At 43.5% G+C, this 19,093-nt stretch overlaps 2 protein-coding genes and 1 long non-coding RNA gene across 3 annotated transcripts in view; 2 read left to right on the top strand and 1 right to left on the bottom strand.

Annotated features, from left to right (window-relative positions):
- The window catches only part of LOC135388471 (tyrosine-protein kinase SRK2-like), a 509,896-nt gene that overhangs the window by 134,643 nt on the left and 356,160 nt on the right, over positions 1–19,093 (top strand). The gene's annotated exons all lie outside the window — the stretch shown is intronic.
- LOC135389474 (uncharacterized) lies at positions 1,007–4,341 on the top strand. The gene is made up of 5 exons (XM_064619517.1): positions 1,007–1,283; positions 1,351–1,421; positions 1,691–1,787; positions 2,071–2,156; positions 4,093–4,341. Exons 1-5 carry the CDS (start codon positions 1,091–1,093, stop codon positions 4,339–4,341), a joined length of 696 nt encoding a protein of 231 aa, XP_064475587.1. The 5' UTR covers positions 1,007–1,090.
- On the bottom strand, positions 16,309–18,326 carry LOC135387089 (uncharacterized). The gene is made up of 5 exons (XR_010420850.1): positions 18,238–18,326; positions 17,986–18,171; positions 17,276–17,353; positions 17,026–17,169; positions 16,309–16,963 (listed from the first exon to the last, which is right to left on the bottom strand). It is a non-coding gene; the product is annotated as an uncharacterized LOC135387089 (long non-coding RNA).

The following is a 19,093-nucleotide window of genomic DNA, read 5'->3' as shown; positions in this document are numbered from 1 at the left end:
GAGAACGCTTATTCCAGTGGCAGTGCGCTGTCCTATCCCTCATCTTTTTCAACAGTAATGTATGTATGTGGATGCTGTGGGTGGGGTTATTTGTATGCACCATCTCATACATCATGCATCTCTCACTGTCTTACGAACTTGCTGTGTAAGTGTAGGTAGATATGCTCTTGTAATATGTTGTTACTTTAATTTAGCGAAAAAGTGGTGATCGCGAAATTGAAGTTACATCGCCGCGAAAATTGCCACTCACGCAGCGTAGAATGGCAAATACATACCGTGTCTGAAACCGGGTTTCCTGCTGAGTCTTCATTCGATCCTTGGCAAGATGTATCCATATCATTCTCCCCGGCACCGTCGCTCTGACTATCATCTTCGCTGTCACCTTCTGTAACAGGCCCACTTACGTTGCCTGAACGAATAATAGCATTTTTGGCATGCCTGATACGTGTACTGCGTGGTTTCGAAGCATTGTCGTCGAACATCCACTGGCGATACCTTTTTGGCATTATGGACGGTACCCGCAAAGTCAGTCACACATCAACGATACGTCACTGATGCAGACGAAAGTTCTGCTTACGCATATGTGCTGTAAGAAGAAAAATACACACATCGCACTCCCGCTTGATGGCGCATGCTTTGTAGCGACGATTCAGCATGCGGGAATAAGAAGAAACTACTAGGAAGAAAAGAAGGTAAAAGAAGTAACTACTGCTTTATCACGCTACGCCCGCTTGTCATGTTTGGCGATGTCGATTGCAAGACTCCTACAGCAGCCCGTCGAGCCTGATCGAACCATCGAACTCGTCGAGAGTTTTTTAATCGTATCCAATACGAGCATTTAAGTATTATATATTCATATTCTCTTCGTTCACGTACATAAAATCTAGAAGCAAAGGATGAGAGGTTAATTTGAAATATTACATAAATCCAAAATACGTGAAAGCCAATAGCCAAGCCGGGAAGCAATCAAGCCAAAGCAATGCAACAATGCAGTGACCCAGATTTCTCGGCGCCCAGTTCAATTCTTGCTAGGCGACATTGTAGATTGCTGCACGTGGTTTGTTACTTGCCGACGGTTGACAGTGGAAAAATGAGCCACATCTTGGTCAAATGGGTAACAGCCGAGGCCTGGGATGTCTACCCGACACGGTTCATGACCGACGTAGCTACTGCGACACAAATAATGTCTGACCCGTCAATTGTAGAGACGCTGGTAGGGCGAACATATCAGGTGGCATGGAAAACGGGAGAGCCGCCAGCGGATGCCTATTTGGTGGCTGCAGGTACGTTGTGTCCGCTATATGGTTTATGTCCCTCGTGTGCATTTAACAATGTTTCTAACGCTTGCAGGAGAGGAAAAGAAACTTGAGCGGAAAAGAAACCGTCTGGCGTCGCGCGCTTCGGCACATAACACGACACAGGTTAGTGGAAAGTAAAGTCCCATTGTGAAAAAAGTAAACTGTGCACGCACAATAGTATTCCCTTCACAGCCGTTCGTAGTTCACGTGGAATGCACGTGGCTGCAGGGTTTTCAGGGTATTGAAGCGTGTGTTACGTGTCAAACCTACGTTTTAGTTGGCAACGCACGGAAAGAATGCACCTTATGCCGCTAGCCCCTGTCGTTCATTTCTTCACCACCGTAACGGATTCCAGTCGCGGTGATTGACTTAAATGTTATTCCCCTTTGCAGCACAGTAGTTGCTGTACGCACTTGGATCAGCTGAAGGAAGCCGAAAAAGAGAACAGTCGCCTTAAGCGGAAGCTTGAAGAGCAGCAGGACCTGTATGGTAATGTTCTTTTTCCATCTGTGATGATTTTAACAAAACCAATAAGCCTTTGAAGTTTGAACACAGAGAATCAAAACACCACATGGTTCACTCCCATAACAGAAAATTTTGCAAAATGTTTACACCTGCACATTTCTACTTAAAAAGATCATTGCTTTTTATTTATTATTTCTTGTCCTTTTTTTTTTTTTTTATATAGCGTGTTTGTAGCCGGTCGCCAGGCTTTGGCGCAAGTGGTGTTACTTATGCTCTGTCTGTTACTTATGCTTCTATTTTTATGCAGACTTGCAAAAGACCGTGCGGACACTAAAACGTGTCATTCGGGATTTGAAAGGCGTGGGGGAGACCACGGTGTCTGAATTGAACATGGTAAGTTCCGATAATTATTTTTTCTTATTCAACATCACCATTCATCTACCTACCTACACAATGCCGTACTGAAATTCTTTGATGGTATTTAATGAATTTAAAAGTAGTTGCCATGGGCAGTGTTCAAATGCTGTGTACCACCACTGATGTCAGTCCGGCTTGAGACAGTAGCCTACAACTGGTAATGCAGCATTTGAGTTGTAGTCTGCAGCCTTTGCATCATGTTTTTAATTACAGATTTATCACTGTTGCAAAACTTTATTTTCTTATAACAGGGAAAGCTAGCATTGAAATCCAAGAACTATGTAGGTTCATTTCCGAATGTTTTTAGATCTTGCTGTTGAGTTAGCACTGCATGACAAAAGCAGCATAGTAAAGATCAAACTTTCAGGATAGGCTCTTCTGCAGAATAGGTTAGTAACCCTGCGCTTTGCCTCGTGTACATGGTGTTGTGGTCAGAAGGGGGCTTGCAAACTTGGTTATTGTTGTTGTCCTAATAGGCGAATATCTAGGGCGATCACAGTTAGTATGTTATGCTGAGTGAAATCAGCTGTGATAGCACAGACTACCAAATCTGTCTGCCCCATTGTCGTTAATTTGTCTCAGGGTTTTGCACATTCTTGGTTCTGACGTGCAATGTGAAAATCAGCCAATAAGTCTGAGACATGAACCCCAAACAAAAAGGGCAAGGTACTGCTTTAATGTGCATGACCTTGTACGCATATGAGTTCCACCATGTCTTCCTGTCCTGAAGACGCGGCCTCCTCTGAAACATTGATAGCCATACTTACGTCTTTACCATAATAGTAAGGGCCATTAAGTAATGGCATTTATATGTTTAGGGCATAGGTCTGAAACCTGCAATGCATTACTTTTTTTCCTCGCTTTATTTGTTACAGGCAATAGCCGCCTGAATATCCCCCTCAACTAATCAAAGCCAACTAACTTCCTGCAGAAATGAACCTGGTTGTAGATTGATTGCTGCATGGTAGCAGGTGATGCTTAAAGTTCTGTCATCTGCTAGCCTTACGACAGTCTCTTGTTGGGAACCCATCTAGCGATTCTCGGCTGCAATCCCAATCCAAGCTCCACCGCTCGACTTCATCAGAGGGGCTTACACGGTATCAGTTAACTTGAAGACAAAAAAAAAACTGTGTCGAGAGAATGTACGCAGAGCCTGAGATCGAAGAGGTTGGAAGAGTCACACTAGTCGAGTGTTTCTTTTTTTCACGGGGCACATGATTTACCGCTAACTGTAAGACTTCTCCCACCGCAATGAACTGCTTGAAATACACACTAAATTGGCACACAGAAGGGGCATATCTACTCAGACTTCTTGGTACCATTTCCCTATGCCCAGCTCTACAGTTCTGTCCCGACAGAAAAATTTCAGCACAAGACAGACAAACATGGTAAAGGCCATAGGAGCCAATCACTAGTGGACTTGTCACTTGTTGCCCATACAGGAGCTACGTTTCTGGTGTGTAGATTCTCCTTTACCCCAAAGTCTACAGAAAAAGGCGATATCTCCATGTGGACACTGATGTCACCTTTTTTGTTTGTCTATATGTTCCGTGTCTCGGGTTTTCGTTCTTGTAACCCCTGACTGTTGACCTTTTGAAGAATGCCCTAGGCTGGGCACTTCTCCGTCTCCCTTTGTTCATTAGAGGAGAGTTGTAAAAACTTGGATGTGTGGTGCAGTGGACATTGGATGAAAGTAATGAATAATGCCACCCTGCATTACTTAGTCAAAATATAATTCATTATAATTACTCAAAAGTAATGCATTACTGGTAATGTGTTACTTCATAATGCATGCATTATTTGGTAATGCATTACATCCCACCCCTGGTGTTGGGAAAACTCTCACAAGACACTGGGTTGGGAAACGGATGGAAAATATTTCCTTCATCTCGTTTGCTGTGTTCCTTTACAGGTAGACATCGGACATGGAGTCGCTGTCTCTAAGGCCACACTCACAAGGCTCGAGGAGACGTACAAGGACTCGGCGTGCAAGTTTGCCAGGTCACTCATGAGGGTAGTCTTCACAGATGAAGAAATGATAAATAAGTCATTGTTTGGGAAGCAGGCAAACAGCCACAAAGAGAGGGAAGTCAAGCCTGCGCTGGACAGCAGGCGCGTGAACGCAGTCCTCGGTATGTTTGCTTTCTATTTGGGGTTGTGACGGCAAACAATTGTACTGTTGCTCTTTTAATTCGTTCTTACTAATACACCATAAGTTTCTCGTTAGAGTCTGCTGCTTCATAACTCACTGTTCCACTTTTTTTTTTCCTTTTGTGTTGTGATTGGTAGTCACCAAGTGTTGCATGCTTATGATCATAGAACACATAGCATAGAACATGCTTATGAACATATCGCATGCTTTAGACATGTTCTTGAAAATGCGGTAGGTTGCTCATGAAGACATTTGGAGTGGGGGAAGGAATGTGTGTATGTGTGTCGAGCTCTGTCCCATGACCAAATCGTACCTCTGTCATTTATACAGCACTGACTGTTTTTTTTTTTTTTTTTCAGAACACACGTGCAGTACCTTTAAGTGCTCAGATGCACTAATAAAACGAAGCCTGTGCTCCATGCTCCAGAAGCTGTCGCAGAAGAATATAGAAACTGAATGAATAAACATATTTTCTTTATCTATCCATGCTTATGTCGTTATATTAAGTGCTCTTGCAGTCCTGGAGTAGGTACAGTTTAGTGCATATAGCTGCAGAATTGCTGCAGACACTGATACATTGTCACCGCAGAGGTGACAGACAAGCTGCAGATTTTCTGCATACTTTCTGTCCACAGGAGGTCTGCAGAATTTCTGCAGGGGGATGTGTACCAATTGCCCTTACAGAGGTGACATAGGTGACAGAAAGTCTGCTAAATATCTGCAGGCTTTCTGTGGCACAGGTTACTTAAGTTCTGCAGACTTTCTGTCAGAAAGACGTAACTTTTTTTATAAGGGAAAACTCAGGAGATAGAACGCAAACTGCGCTGGCTATTTATTGGTATATAGAAACACTGAAGCCCACACACAGATCACACAGCCAAGAGGTGAGAAGAAGTGTGGCTCGTACATCACAAGAGATTTGTTACACTGGTAACACATCATACATAAAAATCATACAGTAGCTGAAGTGCACCACTGTAGAAGACGAAAAAGAGATAAAAACAAAACAGTTCCACCTTGATGTACCGGTGTCCACTTTAACTACGACGTATTTCCTTTGTCAGGGAACATTGCTTTGTTTCTTTTTTTAGAAAATCCCTAAATTTTTCTGTCATGAGAGAGTTGGTAAATGGAGTGACATCAATAAGTACTGTCTCAATAAGACCTAGGGATTGCCCAAATGTTGCTGGGTAAGAAGGGTCCTTCACAAACTAAACACACAAACAAAGAACAAGGCAGTGTTCAAGCTTGCACTGGTGGGGTAGGAAGACGAACTCGTTGCCACAGAATATTCCATTCTTGTCATTTCAGAAAAACACCTTTGGTCCCGGTGACAACAGATGTACGATAACCCTAAAATGACAAAAGATACACGTCACTGCGATGAAAGCTCTTTTTTTTTTCAGGAAAATTGCAGCAACACAAGCACATAACAACTGCTCGCACCACCAGCCTGAAACAATCTTTATATTGCACATTTGCTCCACAAGCTGCCGGTGTCTAAAATGAAAATAGGACTGAAGCAGATATTAATGAACATGCACGTTGCAGAAGACGGAACACTAGGCTTTAGGCAAATTTCGAAGCGTGAGGGATAAGAAAATGTCTACGGAGCCCCACAATCGAAAAGTATAGTCATTTTTACCTTAACAGTCATGTACAGTTAGCGGGTGTCCGCAGTAGAGGCACCAACCTGGACGAAAAGGCACTGCTGTAGCATTCCCAGAAGACCTTTGTACCCTGTGCACTCGCATTTGCTGCAAACACCACGGTAGATACAGCGTATATCTTGGTTGTCCTCCATGACAATGCTGCGAATCATGCTGAAAATTCGTTGAAGCAACATGTTAAAATATATAGCAGCCCTTCGACAGGCCCTTAAATTTTACAAACAAACCAGTCTAACGTCTCACCAACCGTTCTTTGATGCTGTAGATACATGAATGTAGTTACGCACAAAGCAACTGTTGTTTTAAACAATAAACAAAAAAATGTTCACACGAAACAACGTCTATGCTTCCGAAAAATGGTATGCCACAGCCGAGTCGCGTTCATTGAATTATCTAACACACACTTTTTGGTGTCCCCGTATTGCACAGATTACTTTGTCAAACACGGCAAACTGAAACGAATTACCCAGTGCCTCACATTTGTTCAGGAGACAGTACAAGGTCAATACGGTAGGTACAATCCAGTCCGTACAAGACTTACATGCGACCCCCTGACACGTGTACTGTGTCAGAAATGTGATTAGATGACTCCAGCACATCTGATCACTGTCCGACTCTCATAAAGGACAAATTCGTGTACACGACATGCCCACAATGCGAACAGCGCTTGTGAACTAGGTAGTTACGACTAACATTTTTCGCCTTTGTCAAGGCGTGTTACCGCAAGACAAGAAGAAAGGGCAACACTTACCGGCTTTGATGAACTACAAATTCGACGAAAAAGTGCCGCTGTTCTTGACTTTCACGCTATATAGCTCACGAACTCAACCAGAACACGACAAAGCTGCTGGCACTGCCGCCAAACCCGTCAGCGCCAGACTCAGCGTATGATCACAGTGAAACACGCGTTTCTACACGCGTACCACACGTACGCCAACATACCAATATCGTTATCCATATGGTGACACTGCTGCTCCGTTCGAAGCGTGTTTCATGCTCAGGATTAATCAGAGTCTTTCCGAAAATGACTTATACGTTGATCTGAGAGCGTCCTATATTTTCTTATGCCACTTTCCCGTTGTGCGTCGGTGAGCCTTGCGAGTCCCGTGCGCGTGCTCTCTGTGCTGTGCAGGGAAGGAGAGGCACAGGTGTTAAGTGGCGTTACATGGGGTTGGCTTGGGGCATGGCATGGGGTGGGGTTCATTACCGGGGGCACTGCACACCTCAAAGTGATGTCATGTCGTTGGGGGAAAGGTGAAGGCTGCGTATTGGGCCGCCTTCTCAGGAGAAGTGCACCGACCACGTTGCGCAAGGCAGTCGCCGTATTTGCGCCGATTCGACAAGGTGATAGAGTCGCTACTGAATGAATTTTCACAGTAATTAAGAACATTGTTTCAGTTCACTACTGACGTTCAACATTCATACCGACATGAAGCGCGGGTTAACTTAAGTCCAACCATTTCCTCAACCTCAAAATTGTCATATTTTGTTAGTTATATTACGTTGCGAACTAACGATTTTGAAACGGAGAGCTGGATAAATATTGAGTTATGGTACCATACGGTCCATTTAATCTTAAAAGGCGTTTGTGAAACCTGGTCTTAGTCACCTGGAAACTAAGTAATTTGCGGACACTACAATTGTGAGTCTGACCGCACAGCTGGAACCTGAAAACGGTCCCTCTAATCTGTGTAATGAAAGGACCGTATCGAATAAAACGCACAAACAAAATAACGAGAGAGAATTCAGCACATGAGCATTCTGGGAACCCTGACCATGGCTAGAATTATCCGTCGATGTTCCCGGAATTCTCTCTCAATGCATGGATGCATCTTCTGCGTAACAATGCTAAGGGGCAGATTGAACCGCATGCGTTCAAGATGCGAAATATATTATGCGGTGCATCAGAAGTACAAATCGTATGCGGTGCACAGCGCCGCTTACATGGGGTCTGTACCTCGTATACAAGATCGTGTACCGCATAACCTCGTCGTAATACCTCCTAAATTATCAGGTACATCGACTATGCGGCACACTAAGAGGTACGTAAGTGGCAAACTATTTAGAGTGTATTCTGGCGGTGATTAGCACAGTACCATATTGCCAGCGTTTGAGCATATGACGGCGCTTTGAACAGATATACTTTTTCGTTTGTGGAATCATAGCCGGAACGAAACACTTTGCACAGATTACGGTGCGCCCCTCACTGATTTGTGACGATGTGATGATGGGAAGTGGTCTATGCCTAATGATGGCAACCGGTGGAAGTGAAATTTAGAATTTTTTGTCTATTTTGCAAACTATTATCGCGAAATTCACCCGTCAGATAGTGGTTTCTAAGCGAAGTATGATAAAGAAGCCGTGGATTACCCCAGCGATATTACAATCCATAAAACATAAGAATAATTTGTATTAAGAAACATCGATGTAACCCAGGGAATCTTGTTCTGTGTGAACGCTACAAAAATATAGTAATATGCTCGGAAAAGTGCTCAAAAGAGCAAAAGATATTTCTCTCGATCTGTAGCTGATTGTGAGGGCGATCCAAAGAAAATTTGGAATCTGGTTAAAACAGCACTAAATCAGGCAGCTCAGGTTAATGAAATCTCCTCCGCGGTAGATGCTGATGGTAACGTAGTTAACGATACAGTGCATATTTGTAGTATGTTTAACAGCTGTTTCTCTAACATCAACGATCAAGTACAATACATACCTCCCCCAAGAGACATCTCACTGATGCTACCTGAGAGATACCCTAAGACATTTAACTTGAACCAACGTGTGAGGCAGGGGTTGAAGCGGTCATCATAAGCCTTAACAGTAAAAAATCAGCAGGACATGATAAAATATCAGTTGTGCTTGTACAATAATTTCGCCACTATCTTTCTAGGGTTCTCTCTGATATTATAAACGATATCTTCCAACAAGGCATCTTTCCAAGAGAACTGAAAACAGCTAAAATAATACCAATACACAAGAAGGATGACAGACGTTCTGTTCTGAACTATAGGCCTGTGGCAGTGCTTTCAGTATTGAACAAGATAGTTGGAACGCTAATCTTGCGCAGAGTGACATCATATCTTGAAAATTATAACATTTTGTCCGACTCACAATTTGGATTTAGGAAGGGTAGATCCACAGAATTAGCCCTAGGCAATGTCATTGAGAGTTTTAGAGAAAGCATTGATTCAAAAACTAATTCTCAACTCTAAGGTACTTAAAAATACCAGAGAACCCTCGTCCATGTTCCTGACCTTCATCTTCACGCAATCACTTGAACAGGGGCACGTGCCCCACGACTGGCGACAGGGCAAGGTCGTCCCCTTTTTCAAAGGCGGCGATACGGCATCTCCCCTCAATTATCGTCCCATTTCCCTAACTAGTATTTCGTGCAAAATTATCGAACACGTAATTTACTCAGCTATCTCGTCTCACCTCGAAGGCAACAATTTCTTTTTTGCTCAACAACATGGTTTTCGTAAGGGCTTTTCATGCGAAACCCAGCTCTCCCTATTCACCTTTGATATCCTCTCCAATATGGATCGTGGAGTCCAAACAGATGCAGTCTTTCTTGATTTTAAAAAAGCATTTGATTCTGTGTCACATTCAGGTCTTGTACACAAACTTTCGCTCCTTAACCTACATTCCGACGTCGTTAACTGGATCGTGAGTTACCTTTCTAACAGAGCTCAAACAACCATTGTAAACAACTCCTCTTCGGCCTTCCTCCCTGTTTCTTCGGGTGTACCCCAAGGTTCTGTTCTTGGTCCTCTTCAATTTCTTATATTTATAAATGACCTCCCGCACTCCATCTCATCCTGCATCAGGCTCTTCGCCGATGACTGCGTATTATACCGTGCTATTAAATCCCGTTCAGATCAAATAACCCTTCAGCAAGACCTTGCATCAATTTACAACTGGTGTTCCTTTTGGCGTCTTCCCTTAAATGCTTCCAAGTGCTGCCATGTTTCATTTTCTCGCTCTAGGTCCCCCCTCACCCATCAATACCACATTGATGAGTCGGTTGTCAAAACCTCTGATAACTACAGGTATTTAGGGCTTCATTTCTCATCAAATCTTTCCTGGTCAGATCACGTTCATACCATTGTAAGGGATGCAAATCGTAAACTTTACTTCATACGTCGTAACCTTAGGCCTGCTCCCCCGGACGTCAAACGTCTTGCTTACCTAACCCTAATTAGGCCCAAATTAGAGTATGCCTGCAGCATATGGGATCCCTACCAATCAACTCTTACGGATCTTCTCGAGTCCATTCAAAATCGTGCAACCCGTTTTATTTTGTCCAACTACTCATATCCGTCTAATATTACCTTGTTAAAGTCATCCATCGATCTTCCCCCTCTTGCACTCCGTAGAAGATACTTTTGTTTGTGTCTCTTTCACAAGTTTTACATCAATCAAGCCATCCGACCCTCTTTCATTGCACCAGCACACTACGTCTCCGCCCGGACTGACCACACATGCAAAGTTGAGCATATCCATTGTCGTTCATCCCAGTTTCTCAATTCCTTCTTTCCACATGCTATTGACATTTGGAATGACCTTCCCCAATCCATTGCCACCATCTCTGATGTTTTTGCATTTCGCAGACAGTTGTGTTCCTTTTTTGAATTATAAAGTGTGTCTCATTTACTTGTATTATTTTTTTTTGTGTTACTCAACATATGTAACCTCGCGTACTAGTTATATTAATATATTCATTATGTGATAGTGCTTGTTGTATTATTAGTTCACCCCCCCCCCTCATGTAACGCCCCTCGCGGGCATTTGAGGTATTCGCATAAATAAATAAATAAATAAATAAAGATTAACATGAGCGTTTGAATCATGATGCCTTCTTACAGAAACTTGAAAGATATGGGATAAAAGGTTTACCACTTCAACTAATCAGCAGCTATTTGAAAGGTAAAAAGCAATATCACGATTGGAAAAGTCCAGTCAGGTTTTGCCGAGTGCACAATGGGTGTTCCTCAGGGGTCGATCTTGGGCCCACTTCTGGTCTTATTATACGTAAATGTCTCCCTGAGATTCTATCAACAGACTACACCAGTTATGCAGATCACACCAATCTGTTCATTGACGCAGATGCACCAGAAACTTTATCGAGAAGCGAATAGGATTCTGTCCAAACTATCACTATGGTTGTCGTTGAACAGGTCAACACCTAATTTCATGAAATCAAATTATGTGGTCTTCCATCCAGCTCAGAGGTTAGTAGATTGAGAAAACCTACTAGTCCACTTTGATTCCCATGTACTTTCTCGCGTACACGCAGTGAAGTTTCTAGGGGTGACACTAAATGAACACCTCACATGACAAAACCATGTTAATGCGTGAGACGAAAAATGTTGGCAGGCCTTCAGGCGCTCTCGAAAGTGGCGTCACTATTTCCTATTAATATTCTTCTTAAAATTTATTATCCACTAGTTCATTCACATCTGCATTATGCGTTGGAAATTTATGGCTTAACTTATCGGAGTGTTCTCCAACCTCTTCTGGTATTGCAGAAACGCGCCTTGAGACTAATACTGAGAATAGAACCGGGACAGTCGATTTCCTTTGCGTTCTCCGTATTGTCCGTCATGGACATTTTTAGGTTCCTCAAATATAAGGTGCTACTATTCATGCACCGTACGGTTTATATTCAAAGCTTCCTGCGTGGTTCAGTTGGAGTATTTCACCTGCTCTTACGGTTTAAGAAGAGATGATATGTATCTCAGAGTGCCACAACAAATGACTAATGTTGGACTACAAAAATTGGGGTACAAAGGTCCAAAGCTATGGAACGCACTCCCATTACAATATAGACAAATGAATAATTTTTCAGCTTTTAAAAACACTTGAAGGCTTTCCTTTTGTAGGAGATGTGATACGATCGATGTCAGCCCTGTACTATGTTTTTGTGATATTAATGGTGGTGGTGGATATTGTGGTACTTCAAAGTTATTTTTGCGACATATGAATACGTAATACTGTGTAATTGATGCAGATATCAGACCTTTTTTTTTTCTTTTTTTTTATGTCTACGATCTGGTTATAACTTGGTAGGCCCACAAGACGTGCGTTTCTTGCTGTGTTCTGTCATGTTTGGAACAGCAGCACAGGCTTTGTCCTCGCTGTCCCACACCTATCATGTGTATCTAGAGCTACAATGTATGAAGATGTATTTGATTTGAATGTATGAAGATGCAACAGGTCACCAAATGAAGCAGCAGGAAAACATTCAATTTACTTACTAAACTTCAAACTAAGACGTTTAGTTGAACGATTGATAAGACGTTTGAGTTGGCCTTCTACTGCAGATTTGTCCCTTCTACGGTCTCGTTGGCGTATGACTCGTCTGGCACTTGAGGCGCATTCATCTATCGTACATAAATCCTTAGCCTCACTGAGACAAAACGGTCTAGTGGTTTTTCAACAATGTTTGGATGCTCACTACATGAAATATTCGGCAGGGTGACGTTCCTACAAATGATTTCCTTTCATTGTCCTCTTTAGGCGTCTGACATTCTCACTCTCAGAAGAGTACTTGGAAGCACTGTTACATTGAAGCACAGTGCTGGGGACTTCCTGACTTGCGTATATGAAATTGTTGCAATTCTGGACGTACTCTTGTAGCTCAACTAGTCTATGCAGTGAAGTGTAGCTGAAGTAGTCTAAACTCCTTGTCAGGCTGTTATCCATATGATGCTGACCAAAATGATGAAAACTCGCGCCAGCGGAGGAGTGATGCCCTTGAGAGGCTTGATCAATCGCAGAGACGGTTTCAGCAAAAGAAAAACGAGCGTGTGTGCTTTGCTCCATGTCGCATGACATTTGCGTAAGGGAAGTAAAATGAACAATGAAACGAAGATATCTTAAGCATTACATACATAATACAGCCCACATATCTGATACAGATAGGCTAATGACGGAATTTCCTTATTCCCGGGCCCAGCAGACTGTGCTCTAAGCTTCTTCCCGCAGTGTACCGGATAAGGGTATGCAGCCCAGAGCAGCTGTAATATGTACTGTAAAAGCAAAGCTCAGCAATTATTTCGGAAAGGTGCATATGCAGATGCCTCCTGCTGATGTTGAGAACACTGTGCGAGGATCCACAGTGAATGGCTTATTAGGCGCGTAAAAGAATTCCATATATTTGATAGATGCTATCCCAATCAACATGACGGAAATAGCTGGCCACATCTTCAGAGTGTCTGCTTTCCTCAGTAACTTCCAGGACCCTATCATAAATACTTAAATCAGGGTACTGCATTTCATACCAGCTGAATGATGTGTAAATGAAGTAGGAATAAAAGTATTTACGCAGAACATTTTTATGTATTTCAGAACAGCATACTACTTCTTGTGTCTGACTTGTTCAAGTATAGCACGAATGGAGCGTTGCCGTGGAATAACTTTCCTGTTGTCCTGACGGGACCGGTCAGCACTTCTGGTATCATAGCATGTATGTAGGAGTGCAACAAGGCAAGGAACAGGTTCTCCCAGTACACTTAATTGAAGTTACTGCGCTTAACAGCAACAGAATTTTGCAGTACGCCGTAATTGGCCCACACAACAAAATCACACAATTTGTAGCCAGATATAGCCATTTGCCGTTGCAGCTGAGCATAATAGTGATGCCCTCATTTGAGATGAAGAGGTCCGTTTCCATATTCACAGCAAAATCTCTTTGTAGTGCATGCATCTAGTGGGGTGCTACCCTGCTGTGAAAAAAAAAAGCCACATGTCAGCCCCATCCTCTACTATTCTGTCTCGTGAGGCTGCAAGAATTGGACACACAGGGTAAACGTGTAGACTATTTTCTTACACAATCATTTGCCTGTCATGGTACGACATTAATGACAGGTACATATTTACACCACCAGGTTTACGGTTTCTACCATGCCGCAGAGCCTCGCAGTGCACCTGCTTTTTGGGGTAGAGGATATCCTTCGCAAGCCCTTCTGGCTGTTTACATGTGTTGACACGTCCGAATAGTGAAGCTGTTACAGGTCCTTGTCTTTCCCCGGTACCATGTGTGGTTTGATGCCTGTCCCACTGTTGCTTGGCATACGCTTTCCCTTTCTTCTTCTGACAAAGATTGAATACCTGGAGAAGGTAGAAATATCTGTTATCCATTTCATTAGTGGAGGTCCATCTTAATCACAGGTACTTGTGTAATAATGACAACATAAATAATTCAGTCGACAAGCAGAATTTATGCAATAAATACAATTGCCTTAGCATGCAAACCAGAATTTCAAGATGCTTTTATGCAGTGGGAAAACAAAATGTTTTTTTTTTTTTTTTTTTGCGATAGGTAGGTGTGTGAGACAGTCCCTGTGAGATGGGCTGGTCAACTATAACTCCGGGAAGCACCGTCCATTGAATGTCTGCGTGTATCATAACGAGCTAATTTGAAAACTGCTACATGAAAACACACACACACACTTAAATTAAGGAGAAATGGGCTACCACGTTGCGCAAGAAGGACGGCAAAATACGGTCATCTCTTGGCTTTATGCCGATGGAAATATGTCAGTAAGCGGCAAAACGATATGTAGACAAAGTCACATAACCTGAAAATCACGTTTTCTATGACGTGCGACGAGGACAAGGTGGCGGTTTTGCGAAGAGCACCCGCTTGAGGGTGGTTACAAAGATTGCACATTTATGTCACCCCTGTGGTTTGAGCAAAATCACGCTTCCTACAACTAATGCGCATGCGCGACACTCAGATCGGACGTTTCATACGGACTAAAATGTCGCTGGTTCCTCTAATGACAATGGAATTGCGGCAGGTCAAATAAAAACACATTGTTTGATACGAAGGGATGTCTCTTCTGTAAACCTAGGTGCTTTCATGTTACTGCAGGCAGTGTGAGTTGCTGAGGCGTATAGCCGTCGCGGTCACGCGCCTTTGTACTCTAGAAGCGGGTTGTAAATTTTTTGGTAGGTACATTACTGCAATTCCAATGAAGGCTTCTCAGGGATGTTTGGCATTGGCAGTTCCGTGCGACTCCCTGGGTCCTTCAGCAAGACGGGCATAGCTCCTGTTATTCGTATTTTTGGACAATGCAGTGTAGTTTTTGTGATTTTATGGAACGTGGTTCAATAAAAAGATCTGCCGATATGGGAAAGCAAAAAGAAAAAGGAAGTAATATCAGTGGTGGATATTACACCCGACAATGCTTTATTATTAGACGGACTCTCCGTTGGCGTTATCACGAGAATATTGGCGCAATATGAGCAAAATGGACTTGCCAATATGGGCAGCCCATATTGGTCTAATATGGAGCCTGGTTGCACTCGCCATATTGTTCCCGTATTGGCAGCCTATATTGGACCAATATTGGTAATCTTGGCAGCCCATATGGGCCCAACATTGCACCAATATTGGCGTGCTGCTTGGGTAAGATGATGATACGTTGTAGAGTTACGGGCATACGAATGAAATTCAGAGAAACATAAACTACAACAACTCACCTTGTATGAAAGTGCGGTACTTACTTGTGTTAGTAGTGCTAGAAGACTAGTAGAAGAACTCTTATCTTGTGTCCCCACTTGGATTACAGTGCTCTACGGCGCATTTGCATTGCATGTCCACTTTATTGCCACAGGAAACTGGAAAGCAAACGTAGCCGATATGGGGCGCTTAATAGCGGTTTTAGCAGACACCGCCTTGAACCGCTAATTAAAGTGATCTTGGCGCAGCTTATGGTCTGACAGCCACAAAGCAGAAACAGAAACTTACATTGAGGTGAACAACCCGACACCACGTCTATTTAGAGAGAACAGTAAAATGCACAGTACGCAACTTACTTCTTCTTCTTCTTCCCAGGAAGATGGCCGCGATCCGCAAGGGAGATTGGCCAGGGCTAATTCATTATGACATGAACATGGACTTAACATAACGTAACATAACGTTAACATAAACTTATTTCTGTTTTCAGTCGTTTTGTTCGGTCATCTAAGAAACTTTTCTTTGGAATGAGCAAGAGAAAGAAGGAAAAACGGAACCATTACACCGTTCCGATTTGTTTCGCCAAAACTACACTCTAAATCTAGTAACCCCTAAATAAGAGTAAAAAGTGTGCCGGTTTTTTACCTTTATTTTAGTAGTTACCGTGTAACCCATGGGGGTGGGTTACAGTGTAACCTATACTTCATCCGAGCCGTGGTTGATTGGTAACCTTTAAATACAGGTTACTCGCGATGCAATATAGGCCGTGAAGGTTACAAAACCCAGGGATGGCGCCGCCGATATTCAAGCAGGGGCTGCTTCCGAACTGTTCACCTTCTTGATCATAGGCAATGCACTTCGGGGTTTGTGGTGACATGTTAATAAGTTTCCCAAATGTTAGCACGCCCAGCTTTTTTTCATGAACAAAATGATGAAGTAAATTTCTAAGCATGTCACCACGAACCTTTCAATGCACTATACCTATGATCACGACGGCCAACTTTGAGGGAGCAGCCGCTGCTCGGAATATCGATGGCACCATTCTTGAGGTTTTGTATCCCTCTCTGCTGCCACTGGATCTTGGACTTCCCTCTCTTCACAACCTGTGCGACAGAAGCTTTTATTCTTTCGAGTACAGTACATGTGAACGAAAAACAAAACGGCACTTATCTTCCCCTTGGCTTTGGTGTAAATATTGTAAACTAAAATTATGTCCTTCTTCTCGAGCCGCCTTCAGAAGGTCCTTCAATTTTCCATTCATGCATGCCTTTTGAACGTCGTCATTCACGACTACTTGTTGCATCAGCAGCAGCGTCTTGCTCTTTGCAAGTGGGTAGGACCAGTCCTTAATGTCGCACAGGACGACGGCCTTTTCCAAAGTACAAGCATGGTGAAGTGGTATGCGTTTCCCTTGGGTGCCACCATAAAGCCATTTCTCAGGTTCCGTAAAGAAAACGGCAGGTCTAGGTGACAATTGCCCATCCGGGTTGAATGACTGAGGATGGAGATAAGTACACAATGAAATACGGCTTACTTTAGAGCTCACATGTAACTCACCTCCTTTACCAGCTACCTCTTCACCCCAGTCTGTGTCAATGCTGATGGTTTGATGCCGTCCACCCTGGTCAACCTCGACGCTGATGGCACATCGCTGTTCACCTGGGAACTTAACCTTGCCTGTGCTTGCCGCTTGAAAATTCCCTGTTAAAACGTGAGGTGCGCACATAATCAGAGCTGGGCTGCCCTGTGATGTGCAACACGGATGTGGAAATACTCTCTCATCACAGTGTGTCATGTTAGAGCTTACCATATTCATCGACACAGGGGGCGGGCGATTGAGTCTCCTCTTGACGTGGATCACACACTCGCACTTTATGTGAGTTCCCTAGTAGAAAGATCCCAGGAATGGTTGACTGATTATTGACTCATAAATCACCAGAAAGCGACAAAAACATTGTGCTAAGCTGCATAACGGATTTTAATAGAAAATATATCGCTTGGAATACTCCGCGGCTTTCCACTTTGCGTTTGTTCCCGACGAGTCGCTACAACTCTGAAGCTGCCTTCACTTGCCGAAAAGAGATCGGCCCTTACGGTATTGTGAATTTGTTACGCGATCTGTAGGCGTCCACCGGCAAACTGATGTGATGGCGTCGCATAGACTGCTGACTTCGCATACCTGCCTCTCCGGGTACTATTCTGAAGAAACGAACAACAGCTGCTGTCACACGCTGGCAGGCACCTGCGTAACCCACTGCACGCATCATGACAAAGCGTACTGCAGCAGATCTAGACCTAATGGGCCCTGCTGTGAACGTTCGTGACGACACGAACGCGAGCAACGGAAAGGCAACAGTATTTCACATGAACAAAAATGGTATTGGAACGTATTTTGCGTTACGTAGGAACCTGTGTTATTCAAACGAGGTACAATGAAGAACGTCGTCATCATCATACGCTTCCGTGGTTACGAGATAACATACAGTCACATGCACTGAGTCAAAACACGGGACATACCTATTTCGCTTAACGCTGCGTGCTTCGACCGGTAATGATGGCAGCAGCAGCACTGCACCCTCGTTGCACAGCCATTATCGTCGTGGTCAGTAACGAACTCATTAATTCATAGTCAAGTCGCAGTCCCAGTCAGTGCAGCGTCCTCGTGGGACGCCACGGACGCCGGCGTTTGTCAAAGTCATCCACCTGTATCCGTTGATGTCACAAGATTAAACTGAGTAGTAACCCCAAGCTATTGTAGAGTATACTCACCAACTGTCGCAGTGTTTCGCAGGCCGCGAAAGCCAGCGTTCCACCAGCTCTGAGTTCCAGCGACGAAGCGCAAACGCAAACCAAATGAAATTCGGAGCACATTCCCGTGCAAACTCCTGTGGAAGTGTTGCCAACCGCAGTGCACCGTTCGCCCGAAATCAGCTACATCCTTAGCAGACGTTCACCAATCCGCGAATGAGGAACATCACCTAGGATTGTTGTTGTGTTTTCTTTTATTATTTTTTTTTACAGGCGACTTTTGAGATATATGAAGCTGGGTTATGACGTCCTCCCGTGAATAATGATAGCTAATTCTCGCATACCAAGAGAGAAAACGAATTTTGTAGACCGCGTTGGATGGCACTCTGGAATATGCACTTCGAAATAACTTTAAGGATTAATGACCTGATCCACAAATGGACATTTTGGTGTTTCCTTTTAGACAAGCACGTGCAGCGTGTCACGTGTTCCGAATTCAAAACCTTGGCGGCATATCGTAACTGTCTTTTTCTTTTTTAAGGGTAACTCAGGCTATGCGTAACAAATCTTTTACAAGTTACGCGCGTTGTTTTCATGTGTAGTAACCGCTAAAAACCGCTCAGATATAAGAAGCCACTTATAAATCTGGCGTAACCTCTACGGTCATCGACAAGTAACCCTTATTCTGGAAGTTATGCCGGTTTAAAAGTAACGTCTAGAGTTACTGGATTTAGTGTGTAGCGGGATGTGTCAACTCCGGTCGCACAACGCGGGGGCACAATATGGCATTTGACGTGATTCTGCAATGGCAATCCGTCATTTGACGGCGATTCTGAATGAGTTTGGACCACCTGCGCGTGTGTGATGGTTTTCACTA

Source organism: Ornithodoros turicata, chromosome 3 (genome assembly GCF_037126465.1).
Source record: "Ornithodoros turicata isolate Travis chromosome 3, ASM3712646v1, whole genome shotgun sequence".
Taxonomy (NCBI): domain Eukaryota; kingdom Metazoa; phylum Arthropoda; class Arachnida; order Ixodida; family Argasidae; genus Ornithodoros; species Ornithodoros turicata.
Note: the sequence above shows the minus strand (reverse complement) of the source record. Positions and strands in the feature narration are given on the sequence as shown.